The sequence below is a fragment of the Salvelinus namaycush genome, chromosome 25 (genome assembly GCF_016432855.1).
Source record: "Salvelinus namaycush isolate Seneca chromosome 25, SaNama_1.0, whole genome shotgun sequence".
NCBI lineage: Eukaryota > Metazoa > Chordata > Actinopteri > Salmoniformes > Salmonidae > Salvelinus > Salvelinus namaycush.
The window spans coordinates 36,261,957-36,287,369 of NC_052331.1; the positions used below are offsets into that span (position 1 = coordinate 36,261,957).

Consider the following 25,413-nt stretch of genomic DNA (forward strand, 5'->3'; position numbering starts at 1 on the left):
AATAAGAATTTGTTCTTAACTAGTTAAAAAAGTTATTTAAATAACATCACCTGGCAGTCGCGGTTCACGGTGTGAAATAAAAACATTTCAGAGTTGAAGACTAGAAGCACAGTAGATATAAGCGTTGATAGAAGAAGCGTTTGTCGTCTGCCAGTGAAAAAGTAGTTTTCAAAGTCACATGATTGAAGCTGGACTTGTAAATGGAGAGTTGTGAACGCAGAGCGAGAGTTGTGAACACGTAGCGTAGCTCAAAACCCATTGCTAAACACACACACACGACCGAAGCTATTCTTCTCCCCGAAAGATGTGAATTTTCTCATTTTTGGGGGGGGAGGGCGGATTTTATGAAAACGTTTCTTGAGAATTTTGGTTGCAATGCCATTGAAGTACAAGTCAGGTGAGTTTATGTTGTTTTTGATAGCAAGAAGAAAGGCTAACGTTACTGGCTAGCGCACGATTCGAGCTAGCTAACGTTAGTGTTTGTGATGCCCGTTAGCCTACGTCAAGATTTGTTCAAAACTCAAGCTAACTAGCTAACGTTAGCCACAATTATGAATTGCATTTTGGATAATGTAATTTGGTTTAGAGGTTTATCATTTACTTTTAATTCCACAAAGAAATTGACGTTGAGTGGCTGCTGACGTTAGGAGCAGCTGTTTCTTTTTTTAAAATGTAAAATGTAGTCTATTTTGTCGGGTGTCGTTTGTTTTACAGTCGCCTTAAAAACAAATGCATTTAACGCTACAGGTGTAACGTTAACAGCTGTAAGAACAATGTGACATGTTTAGGAACTGCACTGTAATTACCAGGGTTGGGGAGTAACCGATTACATGTAACCAAGTTACGTTACTAGCAAAAATCATTGTAATCAGATTACAGATACGTTTGGAAAAACTAGATAATTACTCTTTGGATGACTTTTAAATTCAGAAAGGATGCTTGCTGGAAGAAAAAAAATACATTATGACACCTTAAGTTTTCATAATGACCTTCAATTCAGCATTGAAAAAAGAGGCATGTTTTAAGTTTGTTCCACCTGAGCGAATGTGACCGAAAGACTACTATGATGACACACCAAATGCGTTTGATGGATCATTCTTTTTGTCTTCTAATGTCTCTTAAGGGGAAAGTAACTGAAAATAATCAGATTACATTTACTGAGTTTGGGTAATACAAAGGTTACGTTACTGATTACAATTTTGGACAAGTTACTAGTAACTAACAGATTACGTTTAGAAAGTAACCTACCCAACCCTGGTAATTGGCTAGGTATTTATCTTAATGTTATTAATACAAGCTCAATCTTCTCCAATTAGAAGTTATCTATAAATGTATTTACACACAAAACAAACATGTGATATGATAGAAAAGGAAAAGAAAGGCAAATAACATTTGAAATGTAGTAAAACAAACAAATAAAAGGACACAGCCTCTGTTTTTTCAGGGCCCCAATCCGGGACCGGTCTGGACCACCCACATGAGGTGTAACACAGCCCAGTGGCCTGTAACATATTCTAGGTAGTTTCACCGGGCTAGAACCAGTGGCAGTGACCCGTTGGGATGTTACGGAAGAGTAGTGACACTGGTGGAGGAGGAGAGAATAATACTAAACAGAACAAACAGCATCGCTCCAGCTCCACCCAGGGCCTGTCTCGCCTCTCCAACCCCCACACAGGGTCACCGTCGGCTGGGTCAACAAAGACCTGGGACATGGTCCGGAGCTCCAGGACTACTAACCCTCTGGGTAGTATGGGGCTGGGGTTCACCGTGGTAGGAGCGCCTGGGGTGGATCCGGACTACGTCATGCAGCTGTTGAACGACGTGCGGAGGTTCGCAGACGTACTGCTCAGCCTTAAAGAAACCTGCCACTCTAAAGGTGAGTCAGTGCCAAATGGCCACCCTATTCTCTACTTAGTGCACTACTTTGAACCAAATAGCAACCTATATGGTGAGACCAGAAAGGAAGTTACAGTACTCAGTACTAGTACTTAGTGTGTGGCAGGGTGGGTGATTGGTTGGTTGGTTATCATGGTTTTTAGGCTAACTACAGTAACCTACCTCGTGCCAAGGTTTCACAGAATAACTGATGTTTGTGTTTTCTGTCTGTATAACAAAAGTTATAACAAAAGCTTGTTCCAGTCAGGCTAGCTAACCAGTTGAATGTCAGCTCTTGAAGAGGGTCGACAACCTCTGTGCTGGTACAACGTTAGCTTAGCTCTCTCATCTATCCCCTTGTCCTGTCCGCTGGGTCAGTGATTCCACAGACTCAGGTCCAAAACGTCACATTGCGATAAATATAACAATTTTGCACGATAATGATTAAATACAACAATACATGTTCTTACTTTTCATTAGTGCAGGGCTCTAGACAAGCTACTTCATCTAATATCCAGGGAATGATTCATATTTTGATGTGCAACCTGTCAAAATATGATCCAGACTGATCAGATACACTTTTGCTCTTCAGAGATTAATGTGCCAACATATTTGCATATTGGCCTAGGCTATATTATTCACCACCTGAGGAAGTGGGAACTTCAGAACACTTATCTAGATTAATTTGAAATATAATATTTGTTGCTATATAGCCATGTAGGTTAATTGATTATTCTATCAGTAAATGTAATGTCCCACAAAAACTTTCCACAAATTGTCACGCTCTGCTCCGCGGTCGCATCAAAACAATACTACATAGCCTACTCCGGTTGTGCCGTGAACTGCCGTGAACTCAATATTGAGGAGGTGATAAATAAACGATATACTCCCAGAAAGATGTGACTCTCCTATATGTTGCTAGAATAACAGTAGTTGCTTTGAAAACCATTTTTTTCGTGCAATTTAGGGCTAGGCGATATGGCCAAAATATCATATCACTAAATTTGATGGTATTTTGTTTTTTAATAATAAAAGTTATAAATATGCTTGATGATCTAGAGCAGGGGTGTCAAACATACGGCCCGCGGGCCGGAACCGGCCCCCAAGGAGGTTCGATCAGGCCCGCAGGATAATTTGAAAGTGGAAAAAATGCATAAAAGACATGGAATTAATATTTTTAATTCGCTGCAATTCATGGATTATCCGCTAAGGGGCGCACTCTTTCCATCAGAGTAGAAGACAAGCTGCATCACTGAGACAGACTGAAAACAGCAGACGGTATCAATGCGCCATCTGCTGCTTGTTACGACGTTGTTAATACCTTGGTCTCTACCTCTCCGCTACACCCTCATTAGCCAAAATGTCGTTATCCAAACGGAGAAAAGTAGATAAGGAGTGTAGAATTTTCAAAGAAAAATGGACCACGTCCTATTTATTTACAGAGATGCACGGAAAACCTTCGTGCTTGGTGTGTTTGCAACAAGTTTCGGTATTGAAGGAATATAATATTCGACGCCACTACGAGACTCATCACAGCGAAAAATATGACGGCTTGCAAGGACAACTGAGAAGAGATAAGATTAACGAATTGCTGGCGGGTCTGAGGAAACAGCAGTCAACTTTCATCCAGAGCCGAGAAGTCAGTGAAGCAGCGGTAAAAGCCAGCTACCTAATTGCTAGCGAAATAGCATTAGCATCGAAGCCGTATTCCGACGGTGACTTTGTTAAACGATGCATGATGAAGGCGGCTGAACTTGTATGTCTAAGGAAATATGAGGTGTTTCATGAAATGTTTTGTAAAAGGATAGTTCATTAAATTTCAATATTTTCCTAATGTTCTTGTGCTTCTTTACACCAAAACAAAGGAAAGACATGATATTTTGGTTATTTATAGCAGAGTATGGTATAATTTTAATGGTCCGGCCCACTTGACATCTCCCTAGGCCGTATGTGGCCCACGATGCGAAATGAGTTTGACACCCCTGATCTAGAGGCAACACATAAAGTATAAGTGATTTCAATGGGGCTTTTTCCATTCTCAATGTTTTATACTGTTTCAATCCAACTCCAAACAAAAATTATTTATACATTTCTGCACTTATCATAATTTCCACACTGTTACACAGAGCTCCATAATATGGGCACAAATCTAAGGCTAGTTATTTGGTGAACTGTTGGAATTATGGAAATAGAATGATTATTTTAATTCTAGAGTTGGAATATCGTGTGCAGCATCTTGAAAACATTGTTGTTTGACATGACAACGGAGGAGTTATTGACAGGGTAGGAACCAAAGTGTTGGTCATGTTTCCAGGTGAACCTAATTAGATGTTACATTATGTTTTCTTACCTCCATATAGCTAGCTAACATATTCGTTCTTCACCTATTCCTCTCTGATTTAGAAGATACCATTGCACAAACAACGTGCTTATCTAGGTCTACACCAGCACTGGTACCAGGCTGTATTCGCTAGCTAGCTACGTTTGCAGCTAACTAACGATTGATTAGCATTAGCGGCTAACACAATTTATTTCTAACAACAACTTGCTAAGAAAAGACAAACTAGCAGACAGTAGGATACAAACTAATAGTGTAACCCTAGAAGGCTTGTGGAAAGCCTTGTCACCAACATCTCTCTGCATCCATCTGACCATGCAGAGGGAACGGCAAGAAAGTTCTCTTGACTCACGTGGTCGAGAAACTGCTCTCTCCTTGAGTGACAGGGGGGCGGGGCTTGGTGTGAGAGGGGGCGGGGCTCTTTCTGTATCATGTTGTAAGAATTGATAGGCCTACCTCTAGCTACAATGGGCTTAGTACAGGGCTCCAGAGTGGCGCAGCGGTCTAAGACACTGCATCTCAGTGCTAGAGGCCTCACTACAGACCCTGGTTTGATTCCAGGCTGTATCACCACCAGATGTGATTGGGAATCCCATAGGGCGGTGCACAATTGGCCCAGCGTCGTCCGGTTTTGCCGGTGTAGGCCGTCATTGTAAATAAGAATTTGTTCTTAACTGACTAATGTCCAAAATGCTCAATTTTAGTTTCATCTGACCAGAGTACCTTCCGTATGTTGAGGGAGTCTCCCACATTCCTATTGGTTAACACTAAATGTGTTTGCTTATTTTTTTTTTTTTTAAGCAATGACTTTTTCTGGCCCCTCTTCCGTAAAGCCCAGCTCTGTGGAGTGTACGACTTAAAGTGGTCCTATGGACTTATACTCCAATCTCCACTGGGGAGCTTTGCAGCTCCTTCAGGGTTATCTTTGGTCTAATTGTTGCCTCTCTGATTAATGCCGTCCTTGCCTGGTCTGTGAGTTTTGGTGGGCGGTCCTCTCTTGGCAGGTTTGTTGTGGTGCCATATTCTTTCTATTCTTTAATAATGGATTTAATGGTGCTCTGTAGGATATTCAAAGTTTTGGATATTTAAAAATAATAATAAAACCCTGATCTGTACTTCTCCACAACTTTGTTCCTGACCTGTTTGGAGAGTTCCTTGGTCTTCATGGTGCCGCTTGCTTGGTGGTTCCCCTTGCTTAGTGGTGTTGCAGACTCTGGGGCCTTTCAGAACCGATATATATATATACTGAGATCATGTGCCACTTAGATTGTGTATGTCCATTACATGAAATCCAAATAAAAATCAATTTAAATGACAGGTTGTAATGCAACAAAATAGGAAAAACACCAAGGGGGTGAATACTTTTGCAAGGCGCTGTATCATATCGTCAGTCAGTCCTAAACAGTGGGTGATACTCTCAGACATGAACTCACCTGCTGTCTGGTGCCAATCCCTAGACCCACAACAGATTACTATAGAACTAGGCTACTATAGCCTCCCGGGTGGCGCAGTGGTCTAAGGGCACTGCATCGCAGTGCTAGCTGCGCCACCAGAGTCTCTGGGTTCGCGCCCAGGCTCTGTCGCAGCCGGCCGCAACCGGGAGGTCCGTGGGGCGACGCACAATTGGCATAGCGTCGTCCGGGTTAGGGAGGGTTTGGCCGGTAGGGATATCCTTGTCTCAGTATGTAAAAAATGTAATAAAATGTATGCACTCTACTGTAAGTCGCTCTGGATAAGAGCGTCTGCTAAATGACTAAAATGTAAATGTAAATGTACTACTCATTACTCCTCTTACCAAGCTATAGGGCTTGTCCCAAATAGAACCCTATTCTCTCCATAGTGGTTTTGAACAGATCCCAATGGAGTCTGGTCAAAACTAGTGCACTATATAGGGTATAGGGTGCTATTTGGGACGCAAGATCAAGACCCACTGCTGATTTACTCCACACAGAGACAAGGAAACATGCCCTTTCAGTTGTTTCTGCCCACTGGGTAGCTGTCAACAACCCTGTTAAAATTCAGGGGTGATCCTTAATACTGTTCATGGTGAAAGGATAACTCAGAGGAGATCTGTCATACTGTTCATAGTGAAAGATGGAATAGCCTACCCTTTGTCTGTATAAGTACTAGCCTATCACCTGATTGGCACAAATGAGGCCAATCATTATTGAACTTAATCGTCACTTGTTGCTCTGTCAGCGAGATTGTTTTGTTTTAAATGAAAGAAATGTAAAACAAAGCCAGTTTTTTAACTTGTCGACTAAAGTGGAACAGGACAGTTGCATCACAAACGGACCTTGCAGCTTCTCTTGACCACGACTGTTGTAGTTTCCTGTATTACGCAACCCCAGTACAGAGACAGGAACATGACAGATGCCTGCATCTCATGACATACTAACTACGTTATTGCTGTCTCGTATGTGGGTGTCAGTAAACACTAACACAATGAGAGTCACAATGTAACCCGTCATAGTTCTGATTTAACTTGCAGATTATACATCAGATTGTATATGGTTGCTATGTAGCCTAGAGTCTATTGTGGTAAAATTACAAGCTGCCAAAATTCCAAGCTTAACACCTTTTTCTAGTCTTGTCAAAAATTCAAACTGTAATTCGCTCTAAAGCACTTATGCCGCTTTCACGTCATGTCTGGAACTCGTAAACATGAACTTCTTACTGGGAGAAAAATGCACGCAAACGACACTCTCAACTCGGAAACTCTGGTACGATCTCTGGACCCCGATCTTTCCCACATGCTGAACTCTTGACGTCACGTAACCACTGAAAATAGCAACAAACGTGGCCGCGATTTCAACTGTCAATAGTGAGAATGGTTCTTGTGTTTCTTACCGAGCTCTGAGCACGTGAACGCTCGGGAAGTCGTTTCTCAGAAGTAAACAAGCCGTTCCTCTGATCACCCCCCCCCCCTTCCCGGACACGTGAACACAGCACTAGACCTAACAGGCTGATGGTGATCACGTCCTATAGGGTTCTCAGTGGGGAACAACGGCTTCTTCTATGGCCTTGAATGATGCAGCTGCCAGTGTTAGTGGTGCGATTATTAATGTTTCAAATTCAAATCTCGTTCCTATGTTTTAATTGATGTCAATACTCTACTCTGTTTCTCTTTCTCATCTTTCCCCCCGAAAGCCAGGATGGCTACGACAACTACGTAAATGAAAAGTTATCGTCTCTATTCTGTTAAAAGCTTTTACTTGACAGGTCTCTTTGTCCTCCTCTTCCAGAGTCACGTGATGCTCTCCCTCAGCGGGTACAGGAGAGGCTGGCAGAGCTGCTGCGTGTGCTCAAGTCTGTCATCGGCAAACACCAGACCCTCAACTCTGTAGACATCCTCAGGGCCGCTGGCACCGTCATCGCTAAGGTCAAAGGTTAGTATCCTCATATTTTCATTTTTTATATATATATAAATCAAAATATATTTATTTATTTGAGTTAGATAGGAGAGTTCAAGTCAAAGGGCACTGGGTCGGATTTCAACTGTTATATATCACAGGAGGTTGGTTCCACCTTAATTTGGGAGGACACACTCGTGCTTATGGCTGGAGCAGAATATAGTGGAATGGTATCAAACACAATCTTTCCATTCGCTCTGTTCCAGCCATTGTTATGAGCCGTCCTCCCCTGAGCAGCCTCCCCTGAGCAGCCTCCCCTGAGCCGTCCTCCCCTGAGCAGCCTCCCCTGGTGTATATGCCGTGGTCTGCGGCTCTTACCGTCAGACCATACAGGCCACCTCATCCACACGTCTGATTAGGTCTTGGAAGATATGACTTGGTTTTCTCCGACTCTGTACTGTTGATCGTTCAGAAAATAAGATCTTTAGGTAGTGTACCAGTACCCCGATGGGCCCTGGTCAAAAGTACCCCGATGGGCCCTGGTCAAAAGTAGTGCACTACTACCCCTATGGGTCCTGGTCAAAAGTAGTGCACTACTACCCCTATGGGTCCTGGTCAAAAGTAGTGCACTACTACCCCTATGGGCCCTGGTCAAAAGTACCCCGATGGGCCCTGGTCAAAAGTACCCCGATGGGCCCTGGTCAAAAGTAGTGCACTACTACCCCTATGGGTCCTGGTCAAAAGTACCCCGATGGGCCCTGGTCAAAAGTACCCCGATGGGCCCTGGTCAAAAGTAGTGCACTACTACCCCTATGGGTCCTGGTCAAAAGTACCCCGATGGGCCCTGGTCAAAAGTACCCCGATGGGCCCTGGTCAAAAGTACCCCGATGGGCCCTGGTCAAAAGTACCCCGATGGGCCCTGGTCAAAAGTACCCGATGGGCCCTGGTCAAAAGTAGTGCACTACTACCCCTATGGGTCCTGGTCAAAAGTAGTGCACTACTACCCCTATGGGTCCTGGTCAAAAGTAGTGCACTACTACCCCTATGGGCCCTGGTCAAAAGTACCCCGATGGGCCCTGGTCAAAAGTACCCCGATGGGCCCTGGTCAAAAGTAGTGCACTACTACCCCTATGGGTCCTGGTCAAAAGTACCCCGATGGGCCCTGGTCAAAAGTACCCCGATGGGCCCTGGTCAAAAGTACCCCGATGGGCCCTGGTCAAAAGTAGTGCACTACTACCCCTATGGGTCCTGGTCAAAAGTACCCCGATGGGCCCTGGTCAAAAGTACCCCGATGGGCCCTGGTCAAAAGTAGTGCACTACTACCCCTATGGGTCCTGGTCAAAAGTAGTGCACTACTACCCCTATGGGTCCTGGTCAAAAGTAGTGCACTACTACCCCTATGGGCCCTGGTCAAAAGTAGTGCACTACTACCCTTATACGCCATGGTCAAAAGTAGTGCACTACTACCCCTATGGGCCCTGGTCAAAAGTAGTGCACTACTACCCCTATGGGCCCTGGTCAAAAGTAGTGCACTACTACCCCTATGGGTCCTGGTCAAAAGTAGTGCACTACTACCCCTATGGGCCCTGGTCAAAAGTAGTGCACTACTACCCCTATGGGCCCTGGTCAAAAGTAGTGCACTACTACCCCTATGGGCCCTGGTCAAAAGTAGTGCACTACTACCCTTATACGCCATGGTCAAAAGTAGTGCACTACTACCCCTATGGGCCCTGGTCAAAAGTAGTGCACTACTATCCCTTATACGCCATGGTCAAAAGTAGTGCACTACTATCCCTATACGCCCTGGTCAAAAGTAGTGCACTACTACCCCTATGGGCCCTGGTCAAAAGTAGTGCACTACTACCCCTATACGCCCTGGTCAAAAGTAGTGCACTACTACCCCTATGGGCCCTGGTCAAAAGTAGTGCACTACTACCCCTATGGGCCCTGGTCAAAAGTAGTGCACTACTACCCTTATACGCCATGGTCAAAAGTAGTGCACTACTACCCCTATGGGTCCTGGTCAAAAGTAGTGCACTACTACCCCTATGGGCCCTGGTCAAAAGTAGTGCACTACTACCCTTATACGCCATGGTCAAAAGTAGTGCACTACTACCCCTATGGGCCCTGGTCAAAAGTAGTGCACTACTACCCCTATGGGCCCTGGTCAAAAGTAGTGCACTACTACCCCTATGGGTCCTGGTCAAAAGTTGTGCACTACTACCCCTATGGGCCCTGGTCAAAAGTAGTGCACTACTACCCCTATGGGCCCTGGTCAAAAGTAGTGCACTACTACCCCTATGGGCCCTGGTCAAAAGTAGTGCACTACTACCCTTATACGCCATGGTCAAAAGTAGTGCACTACTACCCCTATGGGTCCCGGTCAAAAGTAGTGCACTACTATCCCTTATACGCCATGGTCAAAAGTAGTGCACTACTATCCCTATACGCCCTGGTCAAAAGTAGTGCACTACTACCCCTATGGGCCCTGGTCAAAAGTAGTGCACTACTACCCCTATACGCCCTGGTCAAAAGTAGTGCACTACTACCCCTATACGCCCTGGTCAAAAGTAGTGCACTACTACCCCTATGGGCCCTGGTCAAAAGTAGTGCACTACTACCCTTATACGCCATGGTCAAAAGTAGTGCACTACTACCCCTATACGCCCTGGTCAAAAGTAGTGCACTACTACCCCTATGGGCCCTGGTCAAAAGTAGTGCACTACTACCCTTATACGCCATGGACAAAAGTAGTGCACTACTACCCTTATACGCCATGGTCAAAAGTAGTGCACTACTATCCCTATACGCCCTGGTCAAAAGTAGTGCACTACTATCCCTATACGCCCTGGTCAAAAGTAGTGCACTACTACCCCTATGGGCCCTGGTCAAAAGTAGTGCACTATTTAGGGAATAGGGTGCCATTTGGTATGCAGATCTACAAACTTCTGGAACATTGTTGTGCTGAAGCCAAGAGAAGAATCTCTCCCTCGGCGGAATGAGCACATCTTGGTTTCTAGAAACTAAGAATTCCTTTTGTCAGCGTGCCACTGTGTTGACAATAATAATTTATTGTCACATCAACAGCTTTCAGAAATGGGGGGGGAGGGGGGGTCAGCTCATTGCTTGCTGAGCCGGGTCCTAGTGAGGTGCAGGGGGGAGTCAGCTCATTGCTTGCTGAGCCGGGTCCTAGTGAGGTGCGGGGAGGGGGGGGGAGTCAGCTCATTGCTTGCTGAGCCGGGTCCTAGTGAGGTGCGGGGAGGGGGGGGGAGTCAGCTCATTGCTTGCTGAGCCGGGTCCTAGTGAGGTGCAGTTTGCCAACCATTCTTTCTTTTTGGACGACTCGAAAGCATGATTCGTTTTTCTTTTTCAGAGTGACTAGTCGTTTGACCTGGCCGCAATTAATTCTACAGCAGGATTAATACGCCCTCAGGAGGTGCTCCGACCAGAAACTGTTGGTGATGCCTGCGCTGAAAGTAGTTCCTGTTGCAGGCGGCATAGAACAGATTTGAGATGACATTTTTTTTGTCTCATTTTGATATTTTTCTTTTTTTAAATAATTTCTGACATTTTGATTGGCTGTTTGATAGTCAACTTGTCTATAATTAGATACAGGCAACTTTCCGTTTTGTCATATGTTGCCCTAGAAGACTGAATAAAGTTTGGTTCACCACAATGTCATAACTAATAGAATGAATGTGTAACTTTACCCATGTCAACTAAATTATTCTCGGTCATATCTGCAAAGATGTTTAGGGACTCGTGGAGATACATTTTGAAAAGATTTTCTGTGCAAAATGTCCAAATGACATCAGTTCGATCGGTTGTAATGGAAAGCTGTGGGGGCAAAAAATGACCCAAAATGTTTCTGATCAGATTTCAGTTCGGCTTGGATGCATGTGACCTACAGTCAGTGTCCAGGTTTCAGTTTCCATTTAACCCATCTGAACAGTATGCTACAGTTCTCTTTTGATGTGCCATAGTCCTATTTGACGTCCCCGTGTCTTGTGACGGTCTTAATTTGTACGGCGCCTCACAATCATCACAACACAGCCGGCACGACTCTCTCATACACTTTTACAACCTCGCCTAATGTTTTCCAAACATTACTTTTCTGTCCCTCCTTTCTCTTTATTTTCATCTCTCCATTTCACAGCTTTTCTCTTATTGAATTAAACTCTGATATTGTCTCAGTGGATTGATCTTAACTTTTCCTGCCCGTTCCCAAAAGCATTTGGCAATTGGTGTGTAGGCTATTTGGTCCACGTACAGTTAGGCCCTAAAGCTTAGGCTTACGCAATAATGTCTTAGTCTTACGCAATAATGTCTTAGGCTTACGCAATAATGTCTTAGGCTTACGCAATAATGTCTTAGGCTTACGCAATAATGTCAGATAGCGTTAAATAATGAAGGAGAAAAACCTGAACGTAGCTTTATAGATATAAATTTAACCAAGAATGATACATTTAATGGATTTGTTAAGGAATTGTTTTTCTCTTTATTCAACCCGCCCGCCCCTTCTTCCACACTATTTAATGACCCCTAAACCCACCTACCTGCGGATATCACCACGGAGACTGTGGGTTATGAGTCAACCTGCGCATCACACACAATATGGATGGACATTTTTAAAACCATTTAATTTCACTATTTGAATAATATCCTTTTGTGTGGGGGGGGAAATAATCTTGTTTTCTGCTGCGAATTGGCAGAGACGGTGCTGCTATGCTGTGCAACAGGGCGGGGAAGGGCTGGCGTGTGTGGAGGGAGGGAGTAGACGGTGCTGCTATGCTGTGCAACAGGGCGGGGAAGGGCTGGCGTGTGTGGAGGGAGGGAGTAGACGGTGCTGCTATGCTGTGCAACAGGGCGGGGAAGGGCTGGCGTGTGTGGAGGGAGGGAGTAGACGGTGCTGCTATGCTGTGCAACAGGGCGGGGAAGGGCTGGCGTGTGTGGAGGGAGGGAGTAGACGGTGCTGCTATGCTGCGCAACAGGGCGGGGAAGGGCTGGCGTGTGTGGAGGGAGGGAGTAGACGGTGCTGCTATGCTGCGCAACAGGGCGGGGAAGGGCTGGCGTGTGTGGAGGGAGGGAGTAGACGGTGCTGCTATGCTGTGCAACAGGGCGGTGAAGGGCTGGCGTGTGTGGAGGGAGGGAGTAGACGGTGCTGCTATGCTGTGCAACAGGGCGGGGAAGGGCTGGCGTGTGTGGAGGGAGGGAGTAGACGGTGCTGCTATGCTGTGCAACAGGGCGGGGAAGGGCTGGCGTGTGTGGAGGGAGGGAGTAGACGGTGCTGCTATGCTGTGCAACAGGGCGGGGAAGGGCTGGCGTGTGTGGAGGGAAGGAGTAGACGGAACTCAGCACAACTGATTGGCTCAAACGCATTAAGAAGGAAAGAAATTCCACAAATTAACTTTTAACAAGGCCCACCTGTTAATTGAAATGCATTCCAGGTGATCACCTCATGAAGCTGGTTGAGAGAATGCCAAGAGTGTGCAAAGCTGTCATCAAGGAAAAGGGTGGCTACTTTGAAGAATCTCAAATATAAAATACATATTGATTCGTTTAACACTGTTTTTGATTACTCCATGATTCCATATGTGTTATTTCCTAGTTTTGATGTCTTCACTATTATTCTACAATGTTGAAATATAGAAAAACCCTTGGAAGGGTAGGTGTGTCCAAACTTTTGACTGGTACTGTACATTGTAAACTTTCATTCATAAGCTAGGTTGTAGCAACCTCATGATGGGTATAGGGAACATTCTAGTATCATGTAGTAGCCTAAACCTGTCGATGTTACATTGAGCTGGGTGAATGGAATATGAATGAGAGTCATCCAATATGCTGTAATAGAAATAAGGCCGTGTTCATGAAAAGAAATGTGCGTCTTCCCTCATCTTAAATGGCACCGACCGTCACTGACGTGAAACAACGTCAGCCCAGGACCTCCACATCCAGCTCACTGTCAGAAACCGTCTCGGGGAAGCTCATCTTCGTGCTCGTTGTCTTCACCAGGGTCTTGACCTGACTGCAGTTCGGTGTCGTAACCGACTTCAGTGGGCAAATGCTCACCTTTTGATAGGCCACTGGCACGCTAGAGAAATGTTCTCTTCACGGATGAATCCCAGTTTCTTTTCTTTCAACTGTACCGGGCAGATGGGTAGACATGATCTGGGACGGCATATGCTATGGACAACAAACGCGGACAACAAACACAATTGCATTTTTTGTCGATTTTAAAAATGTGAATGCACAGAGATACCGTGAAGCGATCCTGAGGCCCATTGTCATGCCATTTAAATTCCTGGAAGCTGCTCACCCGTTGAGCATGTTTAGAATGTTCTGGATCCATGTGTACGATACCGTGTTCCCGCAAGCAACATTCCACAGGCCACAATCAACAGCTTGATCAACTGTGTGCAAAGGAGATGTGTCGCGGTGCATGTTATTCACACCAGATACACTGACTGGTTTTCTGATCCACGCCCCCTAACTTTGTGACCAACTGATGCATATCTGGATTCCCAGTCATGTGAAATCCCATAGATTAGGTCCGAATGAATTTATTTTAATTTGACCGATTTCCTGATATGAACTTTAACTCAGAGAAATCTTTGACATTTTTTTGCATGTTGTGTTTTTATATTTTTGTTCAGTGTAATTCAGAGAAAGCCCTTTCATTGTTAAAATAAGCATCAATTTATTTAATTTATTCCTCTTTTTTTTTTGTCTAGCAGACACCAGCTTATCTATTGATATGTTCCGAACAGCATTTTGGCACTTTTTTTTTTTTTTTAATCTTCTTCATATTTACGCTGTGAGAGGTGCTTTTAAAATAATTAAATATGCTTAAAATTCAGGAGGAGACCAAGAAGTGTCATCACCATGGAAACCATTGATCCTGTCAGGTTCTTCAGTTCATTCACTAGACCCTCTTGTGGTGAATGTCACTCTAGTGGAAATATCGAATGTGAGAGGAGAGGGGTATTTGAAATTGAATCAACTTTATTGTTCCATCACCTTTTTTAAATCAGCCTTCGATTTAAAAAAATAAAATACTGTGTCATACAGTTCCTAATGCTGGCCACTAGGTGGCGAGTTCTGCTTGGACACCACCTCTGTCTCCCTGGGTAACATGATACGTACAGAATGAAAGAAACCAGCGAGGAGAGAGAGGGATGAATTAGTAGAACGGAGGAGATGAAGAGTCAAAGGGTTGTTGATAAGTCCCCGGTGAAGCTTTGTATATCCTGCGTCATTCATGTCTCCTGCTAACCAAACATCCTTTGTGTGTGTGTGTGTGTGTGTGTTGCGGTTGTGACACCTGGGGGCTTTGGGTGTTTGCCAGAAGTTACGGGGGGGGGGGGGGGGGGGGGAACATCCTAAGCAAAACAGCAACAACAACCTGGGAAAAATTGTCACAAATATAGACATACTGTAGATGGATACTAACAGGAACACAGTCAGGGTTGTCCGTGACACTCTTATCGACCAATTAAAACCAGAGAAGATCCTGACCTGGAACTATATGGGGCGACAGGTAGTGGTTTGGCAGGTAGTAGCCTAGTGGTTAGAGCGTTGGACTAGTAACCAAAAGGTTGCTAGATCAAATCCCCGCGCTGACAAGGTAAAAAATATGTCATTCTGCCCCTGTTCCTATGCCGTCATTGAAAATAAGAATTTAACTACATTTGTTTACAACCATCACAATGTTCAGCCATAGTGAGAAGTTAGTTCATTAGAAACATTGTCTATACAGGAACCTTTCCTCTGTCTTCTCTAAAGCTCCTCCCATTCCGTGCTTTTATAGCATCACACTGTGAGGATAGTTAAGACATAAAGAAACTCTAGCGATGGATCTCGCTCTCAAAATGCAATTTGCTTTATTGGCATGACATAACAATGTACAAAATAAAGCCAAGGCTTTCTTTGGAGGTTTACAATATTAATAATAATAAGAATCAAAATGGTCAATGGGACAACAGTAACAAGAACCAAGGGTCAAAGTAACCATACATTTAACAATAAGCATAGAGGACATGTGCAGGTAGTTTGGTCTGTCAGACACTGTCCCTCATCTTATGGCAGGCAGCAATGTAGTGCGCTGCCAACCCACAGCTCTCAGTATCTTCCCCCAACAGGACTGGTAGCCTATCCTCATCAGAGAGGTCTTTGAAACCTTGAATAAAGGTTTCACATTTGGGGAAATAAAACTCAGTGTTTAATAATTTTTGGCATTTTGTCAGGAAATGCAGCTCTGTCTCAGGTTCTGCTGTGGTGCAGTGGTTGCCCAGCATTTTCTCTACAGGGAGACAGGTTTTCCTGTGTCTACCCTTCTCAATGGCAAGGCTGTGCTCACTGAGCCTGTACTTTTGTCAAGGTTTTACTAAGGTTTTGATCAGTAACCATGGTCAAATATTTAGCCACGGTGTACTGTCGATTTAGGGCCAGATTGCACTGCTTTGTGCTTGTGTTTCCCAATAGGCAATATAGTTTTGTTTTGACTGTGTTGTAATTTGGTTTATCCTGATTGATTGGATGTTCTGGTCCTGAGGCTTCAGTGTGTTAGTAGAACAGGTTTGTAAACTCAGGACCAGCTGGATGAGGGGACTCTTTTCTTTGCTCAGCTCTTGGCATTGCAGGGCTTGGTAGTGATATGAGAGGGGGTCACTGTATTTTAGATGTTTCCAAAACTTAATTGCTCTTTTTATTATTAGTGGATATTGGCCTAATTCTGCCCTGCATGCATTGTTTGTAGTTTTCCTCTGGACATGTAGGAGAATCTTACAGAACTCTGCATGCAGGGTTTCAATGGGGTGAAATCCCATTTGATGAAATCTTGTTTTGCAAGTGGAACCCACACCTCGCTGCCATAAAGTGCAATTGGTTCAATGACACATTCAATTAGATTTAGACTAATTTTAATAGGTATTTTCGATTACAATAATAATTTCTTTAGGGCGTAGAATGCCCTGCGTGCTTTCTCTCTCAGTTCATTCACTGCATCATTAAGGTGTCCAGTTGAGCTTATTTTTAAACCTAAGTAATTGTAGTGTGTTCAGTACTCTATTTCGTACCAATTGAGAACTTTGGTCTAATTCCCAGAGATCTGGATCTTCTCTGGAAAATCATTATTTTAGTATTTTTGGGGTTTACTGCCAGGGCCCAGGTCTGGCAGTACTGCTCTAGCAGGTCCAAGCTCTGCTGTAGGCCATGTGGTGTGGGTGACAGCAGGCATAGGTCATCTGCAAAGAGCAGGCATTGAACCTCTGAATTGTGGAGACTAACACACGCAGGCATTTTCTAGAATAGTGGCAAATTCGTTGATGTAAATATTGAAGAGTGCAGGGCTCAGATTGCAACCGTGGTGAAGGCCACGCCTCTGGTTAAAGAATTCTGTTATTTTCTTGCCAATTTTGATGCTTCACGTATTGCCAGTATACATTGATTGATCTCTCTCTGCTGTGTCTCTCTTGGCCAGGTCACAGTTGTAAATGTGAACTTGTTCTCAACTGGCCTACCTGGTAAATAAAGGTGAATTTTTAAAAATAAAAATACACCACTTTCAGTAACTTTTGCAGAACAGTCCTGTATGCCAAATAGAATCAAATGCTGATGGACATGTTTATCTATCAGGGTGTGTGGGGGATAAATATGATCAGTAATGCGATGTTTTGATATAAATCCAATTTGTCTTTTACTCAAGACATTGTGCTTATTAAGGAAGTTTAGAACTCCTACATTTTATAATACTACAGAAAACCTTCCCCAGGTTACTGTTCACACACGTTCCTCTGTAATTGTTAGGGTCAAATTTGTCTCCGTTCTTAAAGATTGGGGTTATGAGTCCTTGATTCCAGATGTCAGGGAAATAACCTACATATTTTGCCAGAAGTTGTGTTTATGGACTCTTCGATTAGTGTCAGCTGCTTGCTTTTGTACTGTGCTTTTGTTGGTTCTGAGTTTTAAAGTTTCACAGTTTAATTGTGTTCTAAAACAGTTGTCATCTCTCTGCTGTCTCTCTCTCTCTGCTGTCTCTCTGCTGTCTCTCTCTCTCTGCTGTCTCTCTGCTGTCTCTCTCTCTCTGCTGTCTCTCTCTCTCTGCTGTCTCTCTCTCTCTGCTGTCTCTCTCTCTCTGCTGTCTCTCTGCTGTCTCTCTCTCTCTCTGCTGTCTTCTGTCTCTCTCTCTCTGCTGTCTCTCTCTGCTGTCTTCTGTCTCTCTCTCTCTCTGCTGTGTCTCTCTCTCTCTGCTGTCTCTCTCTCTCTCTGCTGTCTCTCTCTCTCTCTGCTGTCTCTCTCTCTCTGCTGTCTCTCTCTCTCTGCTGTGTGTCTCTCTCTCTCTGCTGTGTGTCTCTCTCTCTGCTGTCTCTCTCTCTCTGCTGTGTGTCTCTCTCTCTCTGCTGTGTGTCTCTCTCTCTGCTGTCTCTCTGCTGTCTCTCTGCTGTGTGTCTCTCTCTCTGCTGTCTCTCTGCTGTCTCTCTGCTGTGTGTCTCTCTCTCTGCTGTCTCTCTCTCTCTGCTGTCTCTCTCTCTCTCTGCTGTCTCTCTCTCTCTGCTCTCTCTCTCTCTTTGCTGTCTCTCTCTCTCTCTCTCTCTCTGCTGTCTCTCTGCTGTCTCTCTGCTGTCTCTCTCTCTCTCTCTGCTGTGTCTCTCTCTCTCTCTGCTGTGTCTCTCTCTCTCTCTGCTGTCTCTCTCTCTCTCTGCTGTCTCTCTCTCGATAGATAGATTCTGTCCATCTTTCTTCACTCATTAGATAAAGAAATACACTTTTGCCGTTTAATGGATACCTTTTTATCATACACCAATGAGCCAATAAATTGCCGTCCTCTGTCAAGAAAAATATAGTGTGTCATTGTGATCACAGACAGAATGACAGCAGATCTACCACACGAAGAGAAACTCTCTGCAACAGGCTCACTGTGATCACAGACAGAATGACAGCAGATCTACCACACGAAGAGAAACTCTCTGCAACAGGCTCACTGTGATCACAGACAGAATGACAGCAGATCTACCACACGAAGAGAAACTCTCTGCAACAGGCTCACTGTGATCACAGAGAGTGATGTCATGCTCTTAAAGAACGGAAAGCCGCAATGCGTCCTGGCCTGGGCGTGAATGATGCAGTTCCCATATTTAGCGGGTTGTGATTGGTGGCAGCCAGCGGTGGTATCATTGTTGTAGGACTGCAGGATGTCCTGAGGAAGACGCTCCACACTCTTGCCTCTACAGGGGCCAGTACAACACAGCAGCAGAGTGCAGCACAGCAGCTGTCTAGCGTTCACGGCAGGGAGGCACGCTCTACACCTCCTATCAACCCCTTTGGCCTCCTGAGGTGCTGCCCTGGCCTGGGAACGTGGGCTCTGGAGATCCCGTCTTCTCCAACCCCCCCCCTTCTGAAGGTGGACCAGCAATTTGACTTTTTGTTTCAGTTTTGTGTCTTTTTTTGTTTTGTCGGCTCTGCTGCATCATCAGGAAAAAGTGGAAGTGTCAAGAAAGTGTAATGAAGAGAAGACTGTTCTTCTGTACTGGGAGGGCAGAGGAGAGCATAGACAATAGAGTCAGGAGTGTGCTCTCCGATTGACCAGACAGACCGTTGACTAGACAGAGAGACGGAGTGGGTAAGTATTTTTTTGCAGTGGTTGTTTTTTTTTAAAGCTTTTCTTAGGCAGCTTGAAATCTTAGACAACACGGAGTCGTTTCCTGTGGCGGAGAGACAGGAAGCTACTATGTGAAGTCTGATTCCTCTACTCTCTCTCTCTGCATGTTTTATTGGGCTTCCTCAGCCTGGCTTCTGTCTCTCGCTTACTGATCTGAACTGTTTCCTGTGTAAGAAAGCTAACGTGTGCGACGCCGTCTTCTCGAAGAATCGTCGAATCTCTGTGGCCTCAATATTCCTTCAAAGCATTTGGACGGTGTATTTTCGGCTCTGCTCACAGGAAAGGAAATATGGCTGTAGTCTTGACCGGCTCACTGAGTCTGTGACCTGTTAGTACATATGAATTGGAAACGTATATATTAACGTGAATAAAAACCACGTGATAATAATCTGATGCTTTGGTTAGCACCATTCTCTTCTCCTGCGAGAACAAGATTTCCAATTTTGGGACACAGAAAAAAACGGTCCAAATGGACAACCCTGACTGTTCCGGGTCCAAAGGGACAACCCTGACTGTTCCGGGTCCAAAGGGACAACCCTGACTGTTCCGGGTCCAAAGGGACAACCCTGACTGTTCCGGGTCCAAAGGGACAACCCTGACTGTTCCGGGTCCAAAGGGACAACCCTGACTGTTCCTGTTAGTATCCATCTACAGTATGTCTATATTTGTGACAATTTTTCCCAGGTTGTTGTTGCTGTTTTGTATTTATTATGGATCCCCATTTAGTTCCTGCCAACAGCAGCTACTCTTCCTGGGGTTTATTATGGATCCCCATTTAGTTCCTGCCAACAGCAGCTACTCTTCCTGGGGTTTATTATGGATCCCCATTAGTTCCTGCCAAGGCAGCAGCTACTCTTCCTGGGGTTTATTATGGTTCCCCATTAGTTCCTGCCAAGGCAGCAGCTACTCTTCCTGGGGTTTATTATGGATCCCCATTAGTTCCTGCCAAGGCAGCAGCTACTCTTCCTGGGGTTTATTATGGATCCCCATTAGTTCCTGTCAAGGCAGCAGCTACTCTTCCTGGGGTTTATTATGGATCCCCGTTAGTTCCTGTCAAGGCAGCAGCTACTCTTCCTGGGGTTTATTATGGATCCCCATTAGTTCCTGCCAAGGCAGCAGCTACTCTTCCTGGGGTTTATTATGGATCCCCATTAGTTCCTTCCAAGGCAGCAGCTACTCTTCCTGGGGTTTATTATGGATCCCCATTAGTTCCTGCCAAGGCAGCAGCTACTCTTCCTGGGGTTTATTATGAATCCACATTAGTTCCTGCCAAGGCAGCAGCTACTCTTCCTGGGGTTTATTATGGATCCCCGTTAGTTCCTGCCAAGGCAGCAGCTACTCTTCCTGGGGTTTATTATGGATCCCCATTTAGTTCCTGCCAAGGCAGCAGCTACTCTTCCTGGGGTTTATTATGGATCCCCATTTAGTTCCTGCCAAGGCAGCAGCTACTCTTCCTGGGGTTTATTATGGATCCCCATTTAGTTCCTGCCAAGGCAGCAGCTACTCTTCCTGGGGTTTATTATGGATCCCCATTTAGTTCCTGCCAAGGCAGCAGCTACTCTTCCTGGGGTTTATTATGGATCCCCATTTAGTTCCTGCCAAGGCAGCAGCTACTCTTCCTGGGGTTTATTATGGATCCCCATTTAGTACCTGCCAAGGCAGCAGCTACTCTTCCTGGGGTTTATTATGGATCCCCATTTAGTTCCTGCCAAGGCAGCAGCTACTCTTCCTGGGGTTTATTATGGATCCCCATTTAGTTCCTGCCAAGGCAGCAGCTACTCTTCCTGGGGTTTATTATGGATCCCCATTTAGTTCCTGCCAAGGCAGCAGCTACTCTTCCTGGGGTTTATTATGGATCCCCATTTAGTTCCTGCCAAGGCAGCAGCTACTCTTCCTGGGGTTTATTATGGATCCCCATTTAGTTCCTGCCAAGGCAGCAGCTACTCTTCCTGGGGTTTATTATGGATCCCCGTTAGTTCCTGTCAAGGCAGCAGCTACTCTTCCTGGGGTTTATTATGGATCCCCATTTAGTTCCTGCCAAGGCAGCAGCTACTCTTCCTGGGGTTTATTATGGATCCCCATTTAGTTCCTGCCAAGGCAGCAGCTACTCTTCCTGGGGTTTATTATGGATCCCCATTTAGTTCCTGCCAAGGCAGCAGCTACTCTTCCTGGGGTTTATTATGGATCCCCATTTAGTTCCTGCCAAGGCAGCAGCTACTCTTCCTGGGGTTTATTATGGATCCCCATTAGTTCCTGTCAAGGCAGCAGCTACTCTTCCTGGGGTTTATTATGGATCCCCATTTAGTTCCTGCCAAGTCAGCAGCTACTCTTCCTGGGGTTTATTATGGATCCCCATTTAGTTCCTGCCAAGGCAGCAGCTACTCTTCCTGGGGTTTATTATGGATCCCCATTTAGTTCCTGCCAAGGCAGCAGCTACTCTTCCTGGGGTTTATTATGGATCCCCATTAGTTCCTGCCAAGGCAGCAGCTACTCTTCCTGGGGTTTATTATGGATCCCCATTTAGTTCCTGCCAAGGCAGCAGCTACTCTTCCTGGGGTTTATTATGGATCCCCATTTAGTTCCTGCCAAGGCAGCAGCTACTCTTCCTGGGGTTTATTATGGATCCCCATTTAGTTCCTGCCAAGGCAGCAGCTACTCTTCCTGGGGTTTATTATAGATCCCCATTTAGTTCCTGCCAAGTCAGCAGCTACTCTTCCTGGGGTTTATTATGGATCCCCATTTAGTTCCTGCCAAGGCAGCAGCTACTCTTCCTGGGGTTTATTATGGATCCCCATTTAGTTCCTGCCAAGGCAGCAGCTACTCTTCCTGGGGTTTATTATGGATCCCCATTAGTTCCTTCCAAGGCAGCAGCTACTCTTCCTGGGGTTTATTATGGATCCCCATTAGTTCCTGCCAAGGCAGCAGCTACTCTTCCTGGGGTCCAAAACACATTAAGGCACTTACAATACATATAAAACAACAGATAAAATAGTACATCATATAACATCATTACACCACTACGTATCTACAATACAACATGTATAATACAACAATATTACTGTGTGTGTGTGTGTGTCTTCACAGTCCCCGTTGTTCCATAAGGTATATTTTATTTATCTATTTTGACTGCTTTACCTGATGTGGGAGTGAGTTCCATGTAGTCATGACTCTGTGTTGTACTGTGTGTTTCCCAGAGTCTGTTCTGGACTTGGGGACTGTGAAGAGACCTCTGGTGGCATGTCTTCTGGGGTGTACATGGCTGTCTGAGCTGTGTGCTAGTCGTTTGAATAGACGGCTCGATGCTTTCAACATGTTGTGGTCATATTCTGTGAGTTAAGGGTTCTGAAAGGGCCATGACTGAATGGCGTTATCACAGCGATTGGTATGTGGAGTGTCAACAACTTTTCTAAAGTCCATGAAAACCAAAATAATAATAATAATATCCAAATACACATTTACTATCTGCATCTACAGAAACTAGGAAGTTAATAAATGTAGCTTATTTCTTACATGCTTCATTTACTGCAGGACCGAATGAATGAAATAATGAATGAATGAAATAATGAATGAATGAAATGACTGTTAATTGAATTCAATCAGTCCAATGAATGAAGCAATAATAGTGTGTTGATCTAACATGACAGCGATCTTACTGTGTGTGTGTGTGTGTGTGTGTGTGTGTGTGTGTGTGTGTGTGTGTGTGTGTGTGTGTGTGTGTGTTATGCTGTCAACATACAAGTCCATTATTTAGCTTTATGACCAGGCTAACTCTGACTGCTTTTGTTGCCTGTTTTGCTGGCTGGCTGAAGATTGCGATTTGGTCTCTGGTTGAAGTACTCATGTGGTTTTTATCACTTTCCAACAGGCATTAACTTCAAGGAGGGAAACCAAGAAAACAAAACCGCTATATTTGGCGAGATATACGCGTCCATTGACACTTTGGCATTCACATTTGGCAATGTGTGAGTATGACTTTTTTTGGGGGGGTTTGGCCTTTTTTCAACACTGTTGGCTTTTTAGTAACCTCTTGTCAGAGGGCCAGAGATTGTGGTGTAGACAGTACTCGATTGTTTTCTGTTAACAGTCAAAAAGAACAAGTCTTAATTGTAATAGTACAAATGATGAATAGGCTCATGTCCACATGAACATTTCACTTAAACCACACTGAGCATTGTTAGGTAATGTCTACATAAATATGTAACTACCCTTTAAAAAAAAAACTTGGACACTTATCTTTAACCTCTAGCCTTGGACTCTTTGTTATTTGATTGAATAAATATGTTTTAACTTCCTAGTCTTGGAACACTTTGTTTTCTCAGTATTGCTCACGTGTCTCTGTTAGGCCTATTTATTCAAATCAACTATGTTTAAACCTCTAGTCTCGGATACTTAGCTTTGCTAGTCTTGCTCACTCGATAATGCTGACTCGTCTTCTTTTCTGACTTCCTCCTCAGAGTGTCTGACTTTCTTATGGGAGATGTGGACAGCCAATCAGGGTGGGGGATCCCACCGACCAGGAGAAGCAGGGTATGCCATCAGACACTGACTCTGAACGATCCGAAATGTAGTCTAAACCCTGTTGAATTGAGTTGAATGTTCGGTTTACAGAACATTTTCAGTAAAGTAGATACAAGTGGAATTCTTTTTCTTCATATTTTAGTTTTTTTTTTTGTGATCAAATGTAATTTTTTGGGGGGGGACAAACAGTTCCAAAACGACAAATGCAGATGACTATATTGAAGAAATGTCTGCATGTTGTGTTATTTCTAGTCTTCTGAGAATCTCTCTGTGGATTCTGGGGGATGTGTTCCAGAGAAGGATTCTGGGTGGAAGAATGACCTAGTGGGTAAGAGTCTCATTTAGATATTTCTTCTCTCTCCTTTTTCTTCAGTTTTTTTTTCTGTTTCCTCTCTCGCTCTCCCTCTCTCTCTCTCTCCCTCTCTCTCTTGTTTCAATTCAAGGGGCTTTATTGGCATGGGAAACATATGTTAACATTGCCAAAGCAAGTGAAGTTTCTCTCTTTGTTTCCCCCCCCCCTCTCTCGTTTCGCTCTCTCTCTCGCTCCCTCCATTTTCTTGTCTCTCAATTCAATAGACTTTATTGACATGGCAAGTTTAAATGAAGTATACATTTAACAAAAATGGTGGGACCAACAGCAATAATAATAGTAGTGGACATGTGTCCGTCCAATACCACTTTCTATTAGTCTATTAAAAAGACCTTTGTGCCAAATTGAATCAAATTATTTCTTGAAGTTTACAAAACACGAGTAGATTGTGCCTTTTTGTTTTGGTGAACTTCTTGTCAATTGGAGGGTGGAAATGTGGTCAGTTGTACAATAATATTTTTAAAATCCAATCTTCTGCTCAGGACGTTGTGTTCATCAAGGAAGTGATGTAGTCTGCTATTTATGATACTGCAGAGAATTTTCCCCAAGTTGCTGTTAATGCAAATTCCTCTGTAATTATTTGGGTCAAAATTGTCTACATTTTTATAGATTGGTGTGATCAAACCTTGGTTCCAAATATCAGGGAAAATACCTGCAGTGGGGATAATGTTGAAGAGTTTGAGTATAGCCAATTTGTGTGTGTATATTTGATCATTTCATTTAAAATACCATCATCACCACAGGCCTTTTTGGGTTGGAGAGTGCAAAGTTTTTCCCAATACTTTTTGTTCTGTAATTGGGGTATCCACAGGATTCTGATAGTCTTTGACTGCTGATTCAAGGATTTGTAATTTTTCTGGTATATCTTTTTGTTCTGGGCTCTTTGTTATGTTTCTGTAGAGGTTTGCAAAGTGATTTCTCCACATATCCCCATTTTGAAGAGCCAATTCCTCCTGATGAGGTTTGTTTAATTTATTCCAGTTCTCCCAGAAGTGGTTTGATTCTATGGATTCCTCAATTCCAACCAGCTGATTTCTAATGTGCTGTTCCTTTTTTGTTCTTAGGGTGTGTTTGTATTGCTTCAGTGTTTCCCCCATATTGCAGGCGTATATTTTCTTTCTCTGGTTCTCTTGTTTTTGATTAGATGTATTTTTTTGGGGGGCGGTTTCCTCTTATGTTTCTGTAGATTAGCCAACGAGGCTAATTTGTCAAGTATGAAGTTTATGTTCCGAACGGCCAAGTTTACACCTTCATTGTTGCAGCAGAATGTTAAGGCTAAAACGTTGTCCCGGAGAGATTGTTT

The 25,413-nt window shown here is 44.2% G+C and overlaps 1 protein-coding gene across 2 annotated transcripts in view; it reads left to right on the forward strand.

Annotated features, from left to right (window-relative positions):
* The first annotated feature begins 202 nt into the window (after positions 1-202).
* Positions 203-25,413, forward strand: part of LOC120020685 (rho GTPase-activating protein 29-like) — a 72,253-nt gene continuing 47,042 nt past the window's right edge. The window contains exons 1-6 of one of the 2 annotated variants that reach the window (XM_038964389.1): positions 203-397; positions 1,676-1,876; positions 7,459-7,602; positions 23,088-23,184; positions 23,677-23,749; positions 23,993-24,068. In XM_038964389.1, coding sequence (XP_038820317.1) covers positions 376-397; positions 1,676-1,876; positions 7,459-7,602; positions 23,088-23,184; positions 23,677-23,749; positions 23,993-24,068 — 613 coding nt within the window. In that variant the 5' untranslated portion in view covers positions 203-375. Of the gene's footprint in view, positions 398-1,675; positions 1,877-7,458; positions 7,603-18,800; positions 19,184-23,087; positions 23,185-23,676; positions 23,750-23,992; positions 24,069-25,413 lie in introns of those variants that run through there. The other variant, XM_038964390.1, reaches the window with a different exon arrangement.